The sequence below is a fragment of the Acanthisitta chloris genome, unplaced genomic scaffold (genome assembly GCF_000695815.1).
Source record: "Acanthisitta chloris isolate BGI_N310 unplaced genomic scaffold, ASM69581v1 scaffold7335, whole genome shotgun sequence".
Classification (NCBI taxonomy): Eukaryota; Metazoa; Chordata; class Aves; order Passeriformes; family Acanthisittidae; genus Acanthisitta; species Acanthisitta chloris.
The window spans coordinates 3,095-24,620 of record NW_008674228.1 but is presented as its reverse complement, the minus strand read 5'-3'; the positions used below and the strand labels follow the sequence as shown (position 1 = coordinate 24,620).

Here is a 21,526-nt window from a genome sequence, read left to right as displayed (position 1 = left end):
CCCTGGGCAGCCTCTTGTTTGTGGCTTGCTGCAGCTGCAGGGGTCAGCTGCAGAGGACAGTGGCTGTGCAGTGCCTTCCATGGCCCCTTCCAAGAGCTGTTCAGTCGGTTGTGTTACTGGAGGTAGCCTGGGAATGTCAGGATAGGCCCCAGGGCGCCCTGGGGTAGGGACTGTTCCTTCGTGTCAGAGGCAGGGGACTGTCCATCCTGTGCCTCACGCTGGGCTGTAGAGGCCTCACAGGTTGCACTGCTGCACTCAGACCTGCGAGTCACCTCACCTGCTGCTCACCTGGGGAGAGCTCAGCAACCTGTGGCTGCAGAAAGCCAGTGATGGTCACTTGTCATTGCCTTTGGGGCAAGACTTCCCTTAGTGCTGCTTTTGGGCTCTCTGAAGATGTGTCCTCCAAACCCTTGGGCATAGGTGCAGCTCTTGTGCTACCACAGTATGTCAGGATTGGCTTTCACTGTCCTGCTCCCTGCACCTTGTGTGGTGTCTGAGCTGTTTTGCTGGAGCCTACCAGAGTTCAAAGGCAGTGAGGGGATCTTCAGGGGAGATACCTGATTTTTACCTTGCAGTAGAACATGGATCCAAGAGAAATAAAGATCTGTCAGAAATTAACATACTCGTATCAGGTTCTCAGCCTGAACGGAACAACATGTATTGCCAACATGTGTGTTGAACACACTGGGAGGACCTTGCTGTTCTGAAATATGCTGTTTCTTGTCTTTTTTACCAGTTTCCCTATACACTTTCGACAAGGCCAAGCAGTGCATTGGCACCATGACCATCGAGATTGACTTTCTGCAGAAGAAGAACGTTGACTCCAACCCCTATGACACAGACAAGATGGCTGCAGAGTTCATCCAGCAGTTCAACAACCAGGCCTTCTCCGTGGGCCAGCAGGTGGGGTGCTCTGGGACACCTGGCACACCGTGGGCAGACTTGGGAGGTGACGTCCTGCGGGGCCAAGGGACTGAGGGCTCTATGGAATCACAGAATCATCAGGGCTGGAGGAAACCTTTCAGATCATCGAGTTCAACCATTAACCTGCCACTGCTGTAATCCCTAAACTCTGAACCATATCCTCCAGCACCACATCCAGACACCTCTGAAACACCTCCAGGGATGGTGACTCCACCACCTCCCTGGGCCATATTCCAGCCCCTGAACACCCTCACAGGGAAAATATTTCTCCACACATCTTCTCTGACTCTGCTCTGTCTCAGCTCAAGGCCATTCCCTCCAGTCCTCTCCCTGCAGCCATGGCAGGACACACATCCCTCTACTCTCTAGCCCTGTCAGATAGCTGTAGAGAGCCAGGAGGTCACCCCTGAGCCTCTTCTCCAAGCTAACCAAGCCAAACTCCCTCAGCCCTTCCCTCAGAGCCAGGAGGTCACCCCTGAGCCTCTTCTCCAAGCTAACCAAGCCAAACTCCCTCAGCCCTTCCCTCAGAGCCAGGAGGTCACCCCTGAGCCTCTTCTCCAAGCTAACCAAGCCAAACTCCCTCAGCCCTTCCCTCAGAGCCAGGAGGTCACCCCTGAGCCTCTTCTCCAAGCTAACCAAGCCAAACTCCCTCAGCCCTTCCCTCAGAGCCAGGAGGTCACCCCTGAGCCTCTTCTCCAAGCTAACCAAGCCAAACTCCCTCAGCCCTTCCCTCAGAGCCAGGAGGTCACCCCTGAGCCTCTTCTCCAAGCTAACCAAGCCAAACTCCCTCAGCCCTTCCCTCAGAGCCAGGAGGTCACCCCTGAGCCTCTTCTCCAAGCTAACCAAGCCAAACTCCCTCAGCCCTTCCCTCAGAGCCAGGAGGTCACCCCTGAGCCTCTTCTCCAAGCTAACCAAGCCAAACTCCCTCAGCCCTTCCCTCAGAGCCAGGAGGTCACCCCTGAGCCTCTTCTCCAAGCTAACCAAGCCAAACTCCCTCAGCCCTTCCCTCAGAGCCAGGAGGTCACCCCTGAGCCTCTTCTCCAAGCTAACCAAGCCAAACTCCCTCAGCCCTTCCCTCAGAGCCAGGAGGTCACCCCTGAGCCTCTTCTCCAAGCTAACCAAGCCAAACTCCCTCAGCCCTTCCCTCAGAGCCAGGAGGTCACCCCTGAGCCTCTTCTCCAAGCTAACCAAGCCAAACTCCCTCAGCCCTTCCTCGCCAGATGTGTTCTGTCTCATAGGACATTGGTTCTGGGCAGCTCTCTTCAAGTCTTAGTAGTCTTGTCAAAGTCCTTTCGGGCTTTTGGTAGTGAGCTAACATTGCCTTGTGTCTCTGCTTCCCACAGCTAGTGTTCAGCTTTAACGACAGGCTGTTTGGGCTGCTGGTGAAGGATGTGGAGGCCATGGACCCCAGCATTCTCAAAGGGGAGACTGGGACCAGCAAAAAGCAGAAGGTAAGCTCCCAGGAATCCATGTCCATTCCTCAGGGACTGCAGGGATCCAAGTCCTGATCAGATCACGCTACCGGGACCAGCTTAGGGTCCCTGCCCTTGGAGAAGGCCTTCATCTGTCTCACCTGGCTGTGGCTTGGGTCAGAGAAGACAAGGAGCATCTTTCAGTGCAGTTTCCTGGACTTATGTGGCTGCAGCTCTGAGCTGCACCCGCTGGAGTGCAGAGCTGGGGAAGATACAAGGAACATCTCGTGGTCTTCTAGTGCAAACTGATGGAAATAGCCTCTCTTGAGCATTTTGTCTTCCAGATATGTCCAGTTTTGAGTTTTCCTTCTAGAAAGGGCATGATTTTATTTTCCTCTTTGCTTGCTGAAATAAACTCCTCGGGTTGGAACTAACCCAGTAACTTTGAAGAGGCAGTTTGTCAGACCTGCTGAGTGTGCTCTGGGCTGGCCCTGCCTGAGCAGGGAGGTGGGACCGGGTCACCACCGTGTGGCCTCACGAGCTGCTGTCTTCACTGGTGGCCGTTTTAGAGGAGCTCCTGGTGTTTCACATTCTTCCCAGAGGCTTTGAAGTGGAGCTGTTGCTGCTGTTTATTTCCTTCTGAGATGTGCTTGGGGATACCTAAGGTGCAAACTGAAGTTGAGTCTTAACAGTAATTAATGATTGTTTTTTGCAGATTGAGGTTGGTTTGGTTCTCGGGAACAGTCAAGTTGCCTTTGAGAAGGCTGAGAACTCCTCTCTCAATCTGATTGGTAAGTGCCACTGTAACCAGGGAGCAACAATGCTTGGGATCTGCAGCTTTTCAGGCCGCAGAGACTTGATTGCCTCAAGTTGTTTTCTTGTCTTCACTGTTGGTCTTAGATTGGAAAGGCCAAGTGGAGCAGGAGATGCAGCAATAGCCAGGAGGGAGCTGAAATACTTAACTCCTTCAACATCAGAGAATGGTGTTCAGGGAAACCAAAAGCAGCAGCTCTTCCATTCCATTAGTTCAAAGGTTTGGGAATAGGAAGCTGAGAACTGCTGGGAATGTGTGGCCAAAATTTCCAAGGGAGCACAAAAATCCCATGTTCGAGGGCTCTGCCCTTCCTGCAGAGACAGCAGCTGCTCACAGCAAACCAGGCCCTGCCCCTCAGAAGCTGATGGCAGCTGCAGCAGCACAGGGTCACAGTGGGTGTGGAACTGTTCACACCAGTTTATTGACATAACTGGGAGCTTTGGTTTAAGGAGGCACTTTCTAAAACCTCAGCAAAACAGATGTGTGTACAGTATCAGACTTTGTTGTCAGAGAAATTTGGGAATAATTGGTGTGTCCTCCACACATTCCTTTAGACAGAAGCTGGTGTAGGGGTATAGTTGGATCTGGAGTGTTCCCAGATTGCCACCAGCTTGGATGGTGGGACCTGGACCACAGCGTGGGTACTGAGGGGAGTGTGTGTGCCCTGAGACTGTGGTGACTTCCTGGGGAATAGGGACACACTGTTCTCTGGCTGTTCTTTGCTTACCAGTGTTAGGAGGTGGATGACACTTAAGCTCCATGGAGATCCCTCCCTTGCTGGTGATGTGGCTCTAGCCATTCTTCTCTGGGTGTGACTCAAGTCCTGTACAGACATTATGATTTTTCTTTGTTCTCTTTTATCTTTCCTATTTTGCTCCATGAGCTAAATAAACTCCTCCTTTTGCTGCTGCTCTTCCCCAGGTCAGGAGTGGCAGAGGTAGCTGTGTTGGGAGGGGTTCAGGGTCCCTCACTCACCTGACTGTAGCACTGGTGGTTTTTCAGCAGGGTTCAGAGTGCAGCTCTGCCTGGCTGGGTGTGCTCAGTGCTGTGGGTTTGTTACAGAAACAAACCACCTGAGGGGAGCAGCCACCTAGGAAAGGAGAATTCAGCTCATCCAGCACTGCAGGAGCTCGTGGGATTTGATGCTGCCCTGAAGTGCCACAATCATAGAATTTAGGGGTTGGAGTGGAGCTCAGAGCTCACCCAGCCCCAACCCCTGCCCTGGGCAGGGGCAACTCCCACCAGAGCAGGTTGCTCAAGGCTCATCCAACCAGGCTGTGAACACTGCCAGGGTTGGGGCAGCCACAGCCTCCCTGGGCAACCTGTGCCAGTGTCTCACCACCCTCACAGGGAAAATTTCTGCCTAAGATCTAACCTAAATTTCCTCTTCCAGTTTCTCCCCATCACTCCTTGTTCTGTTCCCGCAGTTCCTACCCAAGAGTCCCTCTGCAGCTTCCCTGGAGCCCCTTTGGCTCCTGCAGGTGCTCTGAGGCCTCCACACAACCTTCTCTTCTGCAGGCTGAGCAGCCCCAACTCTCTCAGCCTCAGTTAAGACAACTGCTCAGTGAGTCAGAGCGAGCAGTGATGTTTCACTTGGTTACTCTTAAAGCCACATAGTGACCTGTGATCACCTCTTGGTGCATGTGGGTGTGAGGAGTGGTCCTGGGGGAGAGCTGATGGGGTGGGAATAGGGATCCTTCCCCAGATTTTCATTGTCTGCAGACAAGACAAAAGATCTGCTTGTGCCTCGATTTACTTCTGTCAAATTGGTACTTCATTTAATCTCCTCATTGATCTGAGGCTGAGCTGCCTAATGTGCTTTGTTGGGCTCTGGGGAACTGTAGAGTTCTGAATAATTAAATTCTGGGAGAGGAGATGAAAGTGAAGTCAGTGTCACTGGCTCTGCTGCAGTGAAGGATTTGCATTGTTTGCAACGAGAAGAATTGTAATAATTTTTAACAACAGCCAATTCTGCTTCTTCTGCTTAGCATAGAATTGTATTCTAAAGCCAAGGGATGAGGCTCTAATCACCCTGCAGGAACTTGGCCGTGCCGAGGTGCAGCCAGAAGAGGGGAGTGTAGGCCAAGCGCTGCGGGAGCAGCAGTGTCCCTGGCCGGGGACTCTGAGCGCAGCCCTGGGGCTGGCGGGGCCTGGTGCTGCCCGCGGGGCTCTGCCCAGGGGTCTCGGCCCACCCATGCTGTCCCTGCGGCGGCACTGTTGGCTCCAGCGAGGGCCAAGGCTGGAGCAGCTCTGGCCCAGCTGGCACAGCCCTGCTGCCCATTCTGTGGCTCTGAGCTCAGTGGCTGAGGCAGAGAGTGACAGGCAAAGTCCCTGCAAGGAACCATCAGGCGATGGGAGGAGGAAGAGCTCTCCTGCCACCGTGCCAGGGAGGAGGGAGGGAGTGCTGCTCCCATGTCCACACAGCCTGGGCCCTCTTGGGAAGAGCTGCTGCCTGTGGTTGTTACTATGCATTGTGAACCAAGGGAGATGGGCAAAGTGGAGCATAATTCTGTGCCCGTGTCTGAGACAGAACCAAACTGCAGTGCCTGCAGGTCCAGTGCTGCCAGGGGGTGCAGAGGGACTGAGAGAGGAAAAGGTGCTCCAGTGTGGAGCTGCTGAGTGAGGAAGGAAGGTGAAGTGAGGCCTGGAAAAGGCACGACTGAGGAGGCTGCAGCACAGAGCTGTTCTCGTCCCGGGTAGCCTGAGGAGGAGTAGGTGCTGTACAGTAGCAGGCCTGAGCTGGATCTGAGGGGCCTCTGGGTGCTCAGGTAGATGGGTCCATGGGTGTCTGGGGGAACTTGTTGCAGATCCTTCAATACACACCTGGCTGGAGAAATCCCTGAACTGGGTGGTTGGAAGGCTGAGAAAACCGTTTACTAAGGAACCATGTCTGGTGCCCTGCTCCTGGGTCCTTGTCACTTTGTGTCCTCCTGGCAACATCCGAACTCAGACATTGTGTGAGCAGGAGGAGGGGGTGACTGCAGAGCTGTGCTGGAATCTGCTGGGCTGGGTTTGAAACATTCCTTTGGTTTTGCAGGCAAAGCAAAGACCAGGGAGAGCCGACAGTCCATCATCAACCCCGACTGGAACTTTGAGAAGATGGGCATTGGGGGCCTGGACAAGGAGTTCTCGGACATCTTCCGAAGAGCCTTTGCTTCGCGTGTTTTCCCTCCTGAAATTGTGGAGCAAATGGGTGAGTCTCATCCAGGGAAGTGTGGCTGGAGCACAGGGGGCACACTGCTTCTGGGCTGGGAAGGCTGCACATCAGCTGCAGCCTTGTCATGCTGCAGCACAGCAGTTCCATAGGGATCTGACACACCAGCAGAGCCTCTCCATCCCCTGCTGCTCCCAAGCTGAGACAGGAGATTCAGAATTGAGACTTGGAAAGTTTTTCCCTGTTAGTGTGTTCAGGCATTGGAATATTGCCCAGGGAGGTGGTGGAGTCACCATCCCTGGAGGTGTTCAAGAAGTGTCTGGATCTGTCACTGGAGGATATGGTTCAGGGGTTACAGCAGAGACAGGTTAATGGTTGGACTTGGCGATTCTATGGTTCTGTGAAGTGTAGTTTGTACTCTTGTTACTTGGCTGGGGAAGGGGGACAAGAACAACATAAGTACTCAGTCCTGCACATGGAATGTCAGAAGGAATATGTAGTTTAACTGGATCCTGCTCTGGTGGAACTGCAACTGGGGCTCTGAGCAGCCTGGGCTGGTGGGAGGTGTCCCTGCCCATGCAGGAGTGGGACTGGGTGGGCTTTAGTGCCCCTTCTGACCCAAACCAGCCTGTGACTCTGATCTCTGTGGTTTCATGGTGTTTAGGGAGGTAATGGGCCCCACTGGGGATCATTAAGGACCAACCCTCAAAGAGATGATCTTTAAGGTCCTTCCAACCCAAACCATTACATGGTTCTGTGGAACTCCTGATTCTCTGAACACTTCGGTTATGCACAGCAGTGAGACTTGCAGCTCCTCCTCCTGCCCATGGGCTGCCAGGGTTGGAAGGAATCCTGTCCTGATGCTCCTGCCATCATCTGTGGGACATCCCTGTTGTCCAGGCAGCTGCACTGTGGGCCCAGTCCTGCTCCCAGTGAATCCAGCACCACATCAGGGCTGAAATGCTGGAGCAGATACACAGCCTATGGCACATCCTGGAGTTTCATGGATTCATAGCGTGTGAAGGGGTTGGGATGGAGTTCAGAGATCATCCAGCCCCAACCCCCGCCCTGGGCAGGGACACCTCCCACCAGAGCAGGTTACTGAAGGCTCCATCCAACCTGTCTGTGAACACTGCCAGAAGTTTGTTAAATAAAAGCACAGAATCTAAATATAGCTTTCTTTTTTGGGCTGGGGAAGGCAAGGCAGCCCCAGAGCTCCATAAACAAGTGCTGGCAGGCAGAGTAGTGGTGCTGGGTTTGATTTTTCAGTAAGCACAGTGCAGCTGCAGGGATCTGATTCGGTCACACCGCATGGCTGGGGATGTTCTGACTGGTCCTTGTTCTCAGAATCTGATCTCTGGGGGTTCATGTTTAACCTTGGAATCCATAGCTGGATAATTGCTGTGTATGTTTATGTTTCTGAGCCACCTTCCCTCTCCCCACAAATGAGGCAATCAGGATTCTGATTACAAACAGATTTCCATCAGGAAATATGTCCTGTTTGTGTGTGAAGTGTGTCCAGTGCCTGTGGAACTGATGCAAAGTAAACTTCCCTAAGAGGAGCCTTCAGTCTTTTCCTGGTGATTGGAACACTGGAGGAACCTCAGGGCTGAGTCCAGTTTGGTGCCTGATCCTCTGCTGCCTTTCACTCCTGTTGCTCTGAGGCCTCTGGGGGATGATCTTGGGTCTCTTGGCTTAAGTGGCTGTGAGCAAGACAGAACTTCTGTGCTTCTGCCTGAGAACATCAAGTGCTTGAATTGGTTAAGTATTGAACTGCTGTGCAGGGAAAGGAAAGGAGAGGAATGGTGTCAGTTCTGGGAAGAAGAGCTTTTACCTAGGGACACTGGTGTCCAGGACAGCACTGACAGGCTGAACTTGAAACATTTTACTGCTCTTGTGTGGATTCATGAACTTTTCCCATTAAGACAGGCTTCAGACTTGGGGAATTCCCATCGGTGTCACTGGACTGTCAGGAATATGTTCGTAGACTGGAGACAATCCGAGCTGTGGTTCCCTGTCCATCCCCCCTCGCTGTGGGCAAGGTGGCAGCACAGGCCTCTGCATTCCCATTGCATTCCCGTCCCTGGGCACTGCCCTTGGCTGGATGCACCTTGCAGCTGGGCGCTCTGGAGCGGGGCAGCAGCTCCACCTGTGCCAGGGCCCTCCGGCGCGGGTGGGAATCCTTGCTGGCTGAGGCTGTGCAGCTGCTCAGAGGGTTCCTCCTGCTAACTGCTGTTGCTCAGTGCAGGGAGACAAAGCCTCTGTGGAGGACCAGCAGTGTGTGTATCTCTCTGGGCCAGGAGCTGAGGTGTGCCACATTACTGAGAGCAGCACAGCCCCCAGCTGCTGCGTGTTCACACACATACTGCACAGAGACACTGCTCAGCTGAGCTGGGCTCAGAGCAGAGTCACCCCAGGGCTAAAGAGCTTCGCAGAAATGTGAGAAAACCAAAACTTTCTGACATTCATTTGCTTTGCCTTAGTTCTGACTTGCTCTTAACTATATTTCAGCTCTGAAATGTCAGTGTGACAGCTGCTCACCTTTGTGAATAATTGACTGAGAAAGGAAAGAAGGAATCTGCCTGCTCCCTGGTGCTCCAGTGCTCCCCCAGTGTTGCTCCTGGCCCAGCTCTCCCTACCTGCAGCTTCCACACCAAACCCCAGAAACATTTCTGCACAGAGGCTCTATAGACCCTTCAAGCCTTACTTGCAATTTGTGTGTGGTTTATCTGACTTCCAAGGAATGTTCTGGGTTTGGAGCACATAAGTCAGTGTTATACCATATCATCTGAGGGGGAAAATACTGCTTTGATGGGATAAGCAGATTGCTCTAGGCTTCAGCCAACCTGGCTTTGAACACTACCAGGGTTGGAGCAGCCACAGCCTCCCTGGGCAACCTGGGACAGTGTCTCACCACCCTCACAGGGGAAACTTCTGCCTAAGACCTAAGCTCAGTTTCCTCTTTCAGTGTCCTTGTCCTGTCCCTGCAGTTCCTGAGCATACCATGACACTGTGGTAACACTCCCTCGAGGCTGGGTCTGGGATTCTAGAGCCATTTCTCGTAGCCTCTGGATCACTGCTCACTGCTTCTCCTCCCTTGGCCTTTACTGCTCAGTGTGTGGAGCAGCCCAAGGACACATCCCCTCTGACAGGTTCTGGCTGTGCCTCCCTGTCTGGCTCTGGGTATAATCCTCACTGTGATGATATTTGTGTTGTGCAACATGCAGTTAATTATTTCTCACCAACTTAGAAACTTGTGCATCAAGTTACATAGATTGTAAATGAGTTTAATCCTTCCTGTCAGTGTATTTGTAGCTCTTGGCTTTGCAGTGTGCAGATTTAATTGGTGCATTCTGTCCTGTTCCATCTTCCAGGCACCACATGCCACTAAATCCAGGATGGATCATTTCCCACTGCACTTTCAAGTTTGTGGATTTTTAATTCACTTTTCATCTACTCTGACTTCATTCAGCCTGGGCTTTTCCTGCTTGTCTAGCAGGATGTGTAACACCTATTTATAGCTTTAGGAAAGTCTAAACCTCCCTCTCTTGCTTTCTTTGTTCCCTCAAACCCTCTGTGTGGGACTCCCCTTTCCTGGAGGGAAGTTGTCTCAGGCTGATCTAATAAATTAGTTTTGGCTGTTTCTTGTATCCTTGTTTACTTCTACCTACTGAAAAAGATACTATGCCAGAATTTTCCAGGAATGAGGTTAGTGCTGGGTCTGTACCACGTGTGCTCAGCATCCATCCAGCAGCTCTGCAGACTGTGCAGTCAGGGGTGTTCTGTAGCTCCTCTTAGGAGACATTTGCTCTGTGCTGTCTTCTTTGAAAGCTTGGGGGTTCTCATATATACTCTTACCAAAATCCCTCCTTCTGACAGTCCTGATCCAGTTTGTGGAGCCAAAGACATGGGAAGCATCTCTAAAGCTGATTTATTTGCATTTCTAGCCCATTCCGTCAGAAATGGACACATGTCCATCAAACATGGACAGATGTCCTGCCTAAGAGTTTGCCTTCCCCTGGCAGCACCAGGAACTCTCCCATTCTCAGTAGTTGGCAAGACTTTTGTTTCCAAGTTGGTCTGTTTGATTTCCCATTAATGTCCCTATTCAGCCTCTAACTGTATGTCATTAAGTGGCATCATTGAGGCTCAGGTTACAGGAATGACCTTTGCTTTGGAGTCCCAGCGCTGAGCTGAAGGGGCTGGAGATGTCTGCACTGCTAATCATTTGTGTTCAGAGAGATCGTCGTGACAGTATTGACATTTGGGGAAATCAGCAGAGGGGAGATAAACTTAATCAAAATTCCTGTGTGGTGCAGAGGATCCCACTGTGGCGAGAGACCTAACATTTGTGGTGTGTCATCACCTCTCGATTGAGCGATGTCCTGTCTGTGCTGGCAGCTGTGACTGTGGCTGTGCAGGGAGGTCTCTGCTGCCGTGGCTGGGGCAGGTTTATCTGAGGAGGAACTGACTGCTTTGGGGTCAGGAATGTTGTCCCACCTGACCCAGACCTGCTCCCAGTGTTGCCCGTTCGGGTCTTGCGGCAGGTCAGGCCTCACTGTTCTGTCCACAGGTGTCAGGGCCAGAGGCTGAGCAGGACTGGCCAGTGCTGGCTGAGCTTCTCTGGTGTCTCTGGGGACCTGCTGGGCCCAGAGCTGGGATTTCTGCTCCCTGTAGTGCTGCTGAGGGCTCAGCTAAGGCCATGCATGCCTGGAGCTGGCACGGCGTTCCAGGGAGCTGGGGGAACGGCTGGAGCTGTGACAGGGGAGGGTCAGGGTGGCTAATGACTGTAACTGAATGTTCTCTAACAAAAAGCATGCTCAAGGGGTCCCTGCTGCAAGCACCGAGTCCCTCTGTGCTCCACTGCTGTTCCAGGGGAGGGTCAGGGTGGCTAATGACTGTAACTGAATGTTCTCTAACAAAAAGCATGATCAAGGGGTCCCTGCTGCAAGCACCGATTCCCTCTGTGCTCCACTGCTGTTGCCATCGCTCTCCTCCTCTCTGACGCTGTCCTCTCCCGTTCCAGGCTGCAAGCACGTGAAGGGCATCCTGCTGTATGGGCCTCCAGGCTGTGGGAAGACCCTGATGGCCAGGCAGATTGGGAAGATGCTGAATGCCAGAGAGCCAAAGGTGGTCAATGGCCCCGAGATCCTCAACAAGTACGTGGGGGAGTCGGAGGCAAACATCCGCAAGCTGTTCGCCGACGCCGAGGAGGAGCAGAGGAGGGTAAGGCTCCACATGTGCCAAGGGGGTGAGTGTACCAAGGAGTGACCAGAGAGGGGCTCTGGGGTCACAGAATCACTGCTGGTGTTGCAGACTGAGTCACTGCTTGGCTTGGGGTTGTGGCTATTCCTTGCCAGTGATGGAGTGTTGATGTGGTACAGACGCACACTGTCAGCCAGGAAAACGGTGTTAGGACCTGGAAAGGCCTGAAAATTCTTTGGGTCATAGTGTGTTAAGGGGCTGGGATGGAGCTCAGAGTCTATCCAGCCCCACCCCCTGCCCTGGGCAGGGTCACCTCCCAGCAGAGCAGGTTGCTCAAGGCTCATCCAACCTGGCTGTGAACACTGCCAGGGTTGGGGCAGCCACAGCCTCCCTGGGCAACCTGTGCCAGTGTCTCACCACCCTCATAGGGAAAACCTCTGCCTGAGACCTTACCTCTTCCAGTTTCTCCCCATTGCTCCTTGTTCTGTTCCCGCAGTTCCTACCCCAGAGTCCCTCTGCAGCTTCCCTGGAGCCCCTTCAGCTCCTGGAAGGCATTTTCATGAGGAGGAATTCCTTCCCAGGAAGGGCAGTCAGACACTGCAATGTGCTGCCCGGGGAGGTGGTGCAGACACCGTCCCTGAGGTGTGCAAGGACAGACTGGATGTGGCACTCGGGGCCATGGTCTGGTTGGCGTGTGGTGTTAGGGCAGAGGTTGGACTCGGTGGTCTCAGAGGTTTCCAGCCTGGCTCTGTGGCTGTTGGAGGCCGTTGGGTCCCAGCCAGCTGTGCCCGGGTGGGCAGTGCCTGTCCTGCCCTGTGGGTACCACGTCCCCTGCTCCTCAAGGCCTTCGGAATGGCATTGCCACAGTTTTGCTGTTCTTCTCTTTTTTGTGGGAGAGGCACAGTTAGTCTGTTTGGATTTGTCCTACTGTATTCAGGTGGCACATAACGTGGGATGAACTCCAAGTAAGCTTTCAGGGTCTGAGGTTTTTGGGTTACAGCTCATTAGTATGTTGTAGTCCTTGGAGTGTTGTAATTGAGACATTATTAATTCTGCTCAGCAGAAAACTAATGGATGAGAATAAGATCTCAAAACTAGACACATCTAGTCTTTGAAGCATCTTACATCTGTGAAACTGGAAGTGAAGATAAATATTCTGCTTTTCCAGTCTTGTTTTTGATCCATTACTGTAGCTGCCTGTCAAACCCCAGTCTTTGGTGGGAAGGTGGAAATACGTATTTCACATGTGCTCTGGTAATTTTTCTCTGCTGTGAATCATCAATCTTGGTAGATTTTCTGGAAAAGAGCATGAAATGTCAGGGCAGTCACAGCTCAGTGATGGCAGAAGTCATTAAGGATCCTATAATTGTTTTTAGACCTAACAAAGCAGATTTTAATTCCTTAATTTCATTAATCAGTCAGCCCCCTGTGAGCAGTCTCCTGCTCCCTGCCTGTTCCAGGTCCCTGCAGCTCTCCCCCTCCAGCAGCACACCTGGTGGAGCAGCCTCAGCGCTGGTGCAGGGCATGGGCTGACGACAGGCTGAGAGATTAGAAAGGTCTCCCAAAGGTTGGCATTGTGTCTGGGGCACAGTGCCAGGGCCAGGCATTCACCCAGTGTCAGCGTGGCCTGCATGGCCACAAAAGGGTTTTATAGCTGGAATTTGAAGGGGTAAAGCTTCATAACACAGCCACAAAAAGCATCCTGTTCTCTTAGCAGCTGCCACTGCCTCACCCCTGGGTGAACCTGGAAATGGCCGTTCTGGGCCCGATGGGCACGGGCTCCCTGGGCTCCCTGGAGTCGTTCACAAAGCTGCTCTGGCAAGCTGTGTGTTCACTGCCTTTAGTCCAGCCTGGGGTATTCCCATACTGCTGCATCCCTCCCTCCTCAGCTGAGCCTTGTTTCCCCTCTCTTTTGAGACCTTTCCCAGGTGGGAACCCTTTGTCTGAGCTCTGTTCCAGTTTTGGCCTTTGCTTTGCTTCTCCAGTCTAGTCCTCTTCCTTGAAACCAGTGTCAGCTGTGAATCCTACGTTTGGGCCAAGGCCACCAAACACCCTGGTTTGGGGATGGGCAAGGCCACAGAATTATGGAACCATCAAGGCTGGAAGAGACCTCTGAGATCATTCAGTCCAGCCCTTAACCTGTCATTCCTGTAACCCCTAAACCATATCCTCCAGTTACAGATCCAGACACCTCTTAAACACCTCCAGAGCTGGTGACTCCACCACCTCCCTGGGCAATATCCTAGTGCCTGAACGTCCTAATAGTGTTACTTTATGGCTGTTCCCTCTAGTCCTCTCTGCCATGGCAGGAGAGACCATCCCCAGTTGCTCTCCTGGGCAGGGTCTGACACACCCCCCCACGGGAGGCCAAGCACACACGGAGGTGTCAGTGCTGTGTGTCTGTCTGTCTGAGCTTGGTGACAGCTCCATGTTGGGTGGTGCCATTCCTGACCCTGTCTGTCCCACAGCTGGGAGCCAACAGTGGAGTGCACATCATCATCTTCGACGAAATCGATGCCATCTGCAAGCAGAGAGGCAGCATGGCAGGCAGCACTGGGGTCCATGACACAGTTGTGAACCAGCTGCTCTCTAAAATTGATGGAGTGGAGCAGCTCAACAACATCCTGGTGATAGGTAGGATGTGCTTCCCTTCTCTCACAGGGGCTGGCATGACTTCCCCAACATTCCAGAGGACGAGTGTCTTCTGTCTGTTTCCTTGGGGCTCTTTGAGGTATCTGAATGGGCTGTGTCGGGGTTGGAAAAAATAAATTTAGGTAACACTAACTCTGTTGTAACTTTGCCTGTAGGAATGACCAACAGACCTGACCTGATCGATGAGGCTCTGCTGAGGCCAGGGAGGCTGGAGGTGAAGATGGAGATTGGTAAGCAAGTGCAACTCATACTGTGAACACAAACCAGGCTGGCTCGGGAACTGAGCCTTGTGCACCTCCTCCGGAGTGCTGCGTGTCAGTTTCTTCAGGCAGGCTCTGCTGGTTGGGACTGGGGTAGAGTTCACTTTCTTCCCAGTGCCTAGTGTGGGGCTGTGTTTGGGATTTGTGTGGAGGACAGCTTGAAAGAGCAAGTGGTGTAACTGAAGGTTCTCTAACAAAAAGCATGATCAGGTATTCCCATTGTAAGTGTGAATTGCTCATGGTGGGAAGGAGCCTTTGGAAGTAGGACTGTGGAGGAGAGGGCAAGGAGGAGACTGAGGAGAGACCTCAGTACTGTATACAACCTCCTCCCGAGGGCAGTGCAGGGACAGCTCTGAGCTCTGCTCTGTGGGACCAGGGACAGGACCCAGGGAATGGCTGGAGCTGTGCCAGGGGAGGTTAGGTTGGATATCAGGACACAGTTCTTCCCCCAGAGGTGTTTGGGCAGTGGTCACAGCCCCAAGGCTGACAGAGCTCAGGGAGTGTTTGGCAAGTGCTCTCAGGCACAGGGTGGAGTGTTGGGGTGTCGTGGACAGCAGTTGGACTGAGATCCTTGTGTGTCCTTCCAGCTCAGGATATTCTGTGATTCTGTGCCCTGCAGTTCTGTGCTGAGGTGTTGGTGTGTGTTGTGTCCATCCCAGGTTTGCCAGATGAGAAGGGTCGGTTCCAGATTCTCCACATCCACACAGTGAGGATGAGGGAGCACCAGCTGCTGGCTGAGGACGTGGACATTGCAGAACTGGCAGTTGAGACCAAGAACTTCAGTGGTGCTGAGCTGGAAGGGTTAGTTCGAGCTGCTCAGTCCACTGCCATGAACAGGCACATTAAGGTCAGTCCTCTTGGCTCTCACTGGGGCAAAAAAAGGGGAAATAATGATGTTTGGAATCTTGAATTTCACTTCCCAGTGGGTAGGGACATCTCTGTGTGCCTGAGGAGGTGAAGTTCACGTGGACACCACCTGATGCCTGTGCTTCTCCTTCATCCTGAATTACCTCTTCCATCTCCTTGCCCTCCAAGGGGCTCTTGCACAGGGCATGGAAGGGGATGGTCTGTGTCTTTCAGTAAAAACTGGAAGACTTCAGCTCAGTTTGTGTATTGGGCCCAGGAGATGAGGTGGAAATGGGAACTGCTGGTTGTATGGAGTGATCTGCTGGAGCCTGTGCAGCTCAGTGTGTTCATAAAAGAACAGTTCCATGTTCTTCGTGGAACTGTTCCATGAGGACATGGAACTGTTGGACAAGTCCAGAGGAGGCCACGACGCTGCTCAGAGCACCTTCCCATGAGGACAGGCTGAGAGTTGGGGCTGCTCAGCCTGGAGAGGAGAAGGTTGTGTGGAGACCTCAGAGCAACCTGCAGGAGCTGAAGGGGCCCCAGGGGAGCTGCAGAGGGATCTGTGTTAGGAGCTGCCCCTGGGGCAGGACAGCTGTAGTGCCTGGCTGTGTGGGGCTGTGGCTCTGGGGAGCTGAGGATTGCTCTGCTGTGTCCTGCGAACGCCTCACGAGAGGCATTTGTCCTGCCACAGGGCTGGGCCTGCAGGGGCACTCGAGAGGGGCACCTCAGTGTCTTCTCTTGCATTTCTAGGCCAGCAACAAAGTGGAAGTGGATATGGAGAAGGCAGAGAGCCTCCGTGTGACCCGAGGAGACTTCTTTGCATCCCTGGAGAATGATATCAAACCAGTAAGTGTAGCAGGTGCCTCCTGGAGCAGCCTCCGGCGCAGCAGTGAGGGCAGGGAGCAGCTTCCTGCTGGCTCAGACAGGCAGTGGTGCCCCGTGGGCTGGCCCAGTGCCCTGTGCCATAGGGGTTCGTGGAGAGTCTCTGGGGCTCTGCGTGTGCCTCTTGCTGCATGTCATTACTAGGACTGGAATGCTCTGCCCAGGAGATGCTGGAGTCCCTGAGGTGTCTGGACGTGACACTCGGTGCCGTGGTCTAGTTAACATGGTGGTGTTGGGTCACAGGTTGGACTTGACCTCAGAGGTCTTTTCCAACCTAATGGATTCTGTAAGAATCATAAAAAGGAATAGAACAAATAGAGGAACTCGGGAATTCTCCTTTCCAGATGTGCTGTCTCCCTTCTGGCCACTCAGTTACTGGGAGAGAGCTTCACTATGGGCTGGAGGAGGTTTAAGCCTCATGCCTGAGAACTGTCCTCAGTGACATGGAGTCAGAACCCACTGGCAGCTTGCACTGACTAGAGTGGGCTGTGAGGGAGTGTGCAAAGCTGTTTCTAGACATGCCTGGGTTCCACCTGTGTCCAGTCCTCTGAGCTGAAATGATGTGAGTCTGCCTGCCTCACCTCAGCACCTTCCAGAGCCTTGTCCTCGTCACTTTGGGCATGTTTAGTGGTTCGATGTCTGTTCTGATGCATTGCAAAATGAATGTTCCTTCTCTCAATCCAGGCATTTGGAACCAACCAGGAGGACTATGCCAGCTACATCATGAATGGGATCATTAAGTGGGGGGACCCTGTGACGAGGGTGTTGGATGATGGGGAGCTGCTGGTCCAGCAGACCAAGAACAGTGACCGCACGCCGCTGGTCAGTGTGCTCCTGGAAGGTACACAGAAGGGAAAGGCCGTGGAGAAACCCCAAGCCACCTGCCAGTCACCACCTGGTCACCTGCTGCACCTGAATGTGCAGGAAACACAGGGGGAGAGAAATGGGATTGGGCTCTTGCAGGTTGCTTCAGATGTTGAAAGTGACTTCTCAGCCAGAGGAAATCCTGGGCTTGGGACAAGGGAGGAGGGAATGTGCCCAGTCAGGACCCCAGTGTGCCTGGTTAATAGCCAAAATGTGCCAGTTAATAACCAAATGTACCACTTAATAACCTGCATGTGACTGTTCTAGTGTGAATCTCTCTAGCTGAGTCAGTTGTCTAAATTCTCTTGGAAGTCTCTGGGAGAGCTCATCAGTGTAATTAGCTGAGTTCAAATAGCCACATTTAGGTGTCTCTGCCAGTCAGAGGTGGATTTCCCTCTACCCAGACTGTTACTGGCTATGGAGAGTTTCCACATACTGAAGACTGGTTCCAGTATCTGTGTTGGAGTAGAGTTTATCACCTAGCTCTTCCCTCTTTCTTTTCCTGAAGTCCAAACAAATGGATAACCAGTGTTGCTCATTGGTCTGTAGCTTTGGAGTGAACACTGAGCAGATCCCCTGGGTAATTCTGTGTTTGGGACCAGCACATCACCTGTGTGCAGATCCCTCTGGCCCTCCCAGCTGACCTGTGGTGGATGCACAGATCCAGGTGTATCTTCGGTCTCTGAATCATCCTGGTGTGAATTCAGGCCCATAACACATTGCCAAGGTCAGTGTTTCCCTGGCACTCCTGCTGCTGCCACGGTACCAGCAAAAGTCATACTTAGAAAGGGCATAAACACAGTTCAAGAAGCTTCTCCCAGCACAAACTCACTCATTTGGTCCTACAAACTGAGTAACATCCTCTCGTGGTTCCATGGCAAATCAGTTTGTGTGTGCTCGAATACTTCCATTAATTGCCTTCGTCTGGAGGGTTGGGTTGGGTTGCACCAGGAGTTCATGCGTTCCCTCTGCAAGTAGAAGCCAAGTTCATTGCAAGCTGCAGATGCCTCTGATGGGATTATAAACACACTTCAGACACTGACCACACTGAGCACTGCCAGAGCTGTTTTCTCCCTGTCTGTGCTTGGTTCCAGGACCCCCCCACAGTGGGAAGACTGCTTTAGCAGCAAAGATAGCAGAGGAATCCAACTTCCCCTTCATCAAGATCTGCTCTCCTGATAAGATGATTGGGTTTTCCGAGACAGCCAAGTGCCAGGCCATGAAGAAGGTACATGTGTCCTGCTCTGGCCTGGATTCCAGCCCAGTTCTGTGTTCTCTGGTGCAGGGAAAGGGGAATTCTCTTGTGGTTGTGTTTTCTGCTCTCTCTAGGTCTGAAATTCCTATACCTGTGTTTATTTGTAGCATTGAATGACTCTCATAGAACTGTGAATGATTTGGGTTGGAAGGTTAAAGCCCATCCAGTCCCATGGGCAGGGACACCTCCCACCAGCCCAGGGTGCTCCATCCCTGTGAGTTTTCCAGGCCAGTCTGGACAAGACCGGGAGCAGCCTGGGCTGGTGGAAGGTGACCCTGCCATGGCAGGGGTGGCATAGGATGAGCCTGAAGTGCATTTTGCTGTGTTTCAGATCTTTGATGATGCCTACAAGTCCCAGCTGAGCTGTGTGGTGGTGGATGACATTGAGCGACTCCTGGGTGAGTCAGGAATAGACAGAGCTGTGCTGGCTGTGCAGGAAGATTGACATAGTGGCCACATTGACACCTATTAGCCACACAGGGAGGGGCTGAGGGAGTCAGGAAACCTGCACTTGGGCTGCTCAGCTGGAGAAGGGGAGACTGAGGGGAGACCTCGTGGCTGTATACAAACTCCTCCCCGAGGGCAGTGCAGGGACAGCTCTGAGCTCTGCTCTGGGACAGTGACAGGAGCCAGGGAGCGGCCGGAGCTGTGTCAGGGGAGGTCAGGTTGGATATTAGGCAAAGGCTCTTCCCCCAGAGGTGTTTGGGCACTGGAGCAGGGTTAGGTCAGATATCAGGACAAGACACTTCCCCCAGAGGTGTCTGGGCACTGAACAGCTCCCAGGGCAGTGTCACAGCCCCGAGGCTGACAGAGCTCAGGGAGGGTTTGGCCAAGCTGCTCTGGGACACGGACCGAAGCCAGGGAGCGGCCGGAGCTGTGTCAGTGGAGGTCAGGTTGGATATTAGGCAAAGGCTCTTCCCCCAGAGGTGTTTGGGCACTGGAGCAGGGTTAGGTCAGATATCAGGACAAGACACTTCCCCCAGAGGTGTCTGGGCACTGAACAGCTCCCAGGGCAGTGTCACAGCCCCGAGGCTGACAGAGCTCAGGGAGTGTTTGGCCAGTGCTCTCAGGCACAGGGTGGGGTGTTGGGCTGTCTGTGCAGGAGTTGGACTGATGATCCTGTGGGTCTTTCCAGCTCAGGATATTCTGTGCTACTGAAACTGGAAATGATCTGGAACCATTTGCTTAGGAGCACTGGTCTAGTTTAGGTACAGTGAAGTGGCTTAAATGTACATCTGCTCTGTGGGCACTGAAATGCCTTTTGCCTTCCAGACTACGTCCCGATTGGGCCGCGGTTCTCCAACCTGGTCCTGCAAGCCCTCCTGGTGCTGCTGAAGAAGGCTCCCCCTCAGGTAAGGCAGAGGGGAGGGGTGGGATCCCCTTTTCCTGTCGCAGTTGTGACAGTGGGAGCTTTGTGCCTGGCTGAGAGCTGCTGTACTGCCAGAGCCTTTGTCCCCGAGCCAGTCGCGTTAATCCCATCCCGCTGCTCCTCTCTCACTGGGGCATTTCTGGGATAACCACGAAGGATTCGGCTTGAAACACCTAATTACTGAGCGATGAATTTTCTGCAGTTAGTCCTAGAAGTCCTAGGGAAACCAGCGTAGCCCTCACCAGGTGAAGCAAGCTAGGCCAGCTGCCCTCTCTGCCTGCTCTGGTGGGCACCGCAGCCACCCGCTCCGTCCTCCTCCACGGACCAGGCCCTGCACCGCCTCTGGTTTGCCTCTCGGGGGTTAATGTGCTCTTAACTTGAACCATCAGGTGTTAATTACCGTGGCTGAGGAAAGCTTAAGATCTTGCCTCATGCTCACCCTGTCTGTTTGCTCTTTGTGGCTCAGGGAGCTTCAAGAACATCACAGAGCTCTGCAGCTCGCTCTGAGCTAGACAGGCAGGCAGGGACTCCTCTCTTGCTTGCCATTTGCCTGTCTCTCGCTGCATTTCTGCTCTGTGTGTGAGTATCTGCATGAATAAACAACATCCTAACAGGAACACCTTGAAAGTTGGTGTCAGAGAGGAGCAGAGCCTGGATGGAGTCATTGTGTGTCATGTTTCATATCCTGGCACAGCAGTGTGTGCATCAGTGTTGTTTTCATTAGGGAGTTTGCTGAAAAGACCTTTCAAACACAGGACTTTGAACTAAATTGTAATGCCACGGGCCCTGAGTTGCCTGTGTGACTGTCAGCCTGGCAGAACAAAGATTTTCCTCACGAGCTTTCTAGGCCATGTGAAGTCTCTAACAGAACAAGCCAAGTTCTGTCACATGGTTGGAACAGAACAGCTACTGGTGTGCCACAGCACAGCCATCTGTGGTCACTCAGTCAGAGTCATAGATGTTAGGGGCTGGAATGGAGCTTAGAGGTTAGCAGGTAGCCCTAGCTGGAGGATGTCTGTGTCCAGCTCACACATCCAGCACACCCAGGAGACTCAGGCTAGTGCTTAGGCAGGTGGGACAAGAAAACATCCACAGCCACCTAAGAAAGGAACTGGGATCCTTGGCTGAAAGGGCTTCAGCTGCTCAGGGCTGAAAAATGGACCCAAAGTGCTGTTCACCAGGACTGTTGGTGTAGCTGCTTTGCCACCTCTGAGCAAATCTGCTCCGAAGAGCAAATCTGCTGGGATAAAGGTGTCTCTCTTTCAATTTATGTTTATATATAATCTGTAATCTCCTGCAGTCACTGCCCTATTGCTGTGGCTGTTCCATAGTGCCTGGACTTGGTCCCATAAGTCAGTAGGGAACACAGGACTCAGTTTGGTTCTGTTTTCAGAGGAACTTAACCTCTTAAATAGTCCATTTGACCATTGTGTCTGGGGTGTGTGCTGCTGCTGGTGACACCTGGGGCTCCCTGGGAGCAGGACACAGGGCTGGAGCTCTCAGCTATTTGCCAAGTTTGTGCACGTTGCAGAGATTTGTGCTCTGCAGGGTTTGAAGTGCCCTGGGGGCTGTGAGACTCTGCCTTGACAGCCAATATTATGGGGACTTAAGCCATAAATTGTTGGAGGGTAGAGAGAGTTTGCTGAGGAAATGTCACAGTTTGAGGGCTCCCTGGGAGCAGGACACAGGGCTGGAGCTCTCAGCTATTTGCCAAGTTTGTGCACGTTGCAGAGATTTGTGCTCTGCAGGGTTTGAAGTGCCCTGGGGGCTGTGAGACTCTGCCTTGACAGCCAATATTATGGGGACTTAAGCCATAAATTGTTGGAGGGTAGAGAGAGTTTGCTGAGGAAATGTCACAGTTTGATTGATTATGGGGTTTTTCTTTC

At 52.8% G+C, this 21,526-nt stretch overlaps 1 protein-coding gene across 1 annotated transcript in view; it reads left to right on the top strand.

Moving 5' to 3' along the window:
- Nucleotides 1-736: 736 nt before the first annotated feature.
- Nucleotides 737-21,526, top strand: part of NSF (N-ethylmaleimide-sensitive factor) — a gene marked incomplete at both ends in the record, with an annotated part of 23,701 nt that continues 2,911 nt past the window's right edge. Inside the window, 13 exons of the mRNA XM_009075252.1 lie at nt 737-903; nt 2,268-2,375; nt 3,052-3,133; nt 6,194-6,343; nt 11,331-11,530; nt 13,978-14,143; nt 14,317-14,391; nt 15,081-15,268; nt 16,021-16,116; nt 16,837-16,993; nt 18,111-18,244; nt 18,603-18,669; nt 19,544-19,623. Of these exons, the coding sequence (XP_009073500.1) occupies nt 737-903; nt 2,268-2,375; nt 3,052-3,133; nt 6,194-6,343; nt 11,331-11,530; nt 13,978-14,143; nt 14,317-14,391; nt 15,081-15,268; nt 16,021-16,116; nt 16,837-16,993; nt 18,111-18,244; nt 18,603-18,669; nt 19,544-19,623 (1,670 nt within the window). The remainder of the gene's footprint in view (nt 904-2,267; nt 2,376-3,051; nt 3,134-6,193; nt 6,344-11,330; nt 11,531-13,977; nt 14,144-14,316; nt 14,392-15,080; nt 15,269-16,020; nt 16,117-16,836; nt 16,994-18,110; nt 18,245-18,602; nt 18,670-19,543; nt 19,624-21,526) is intronic.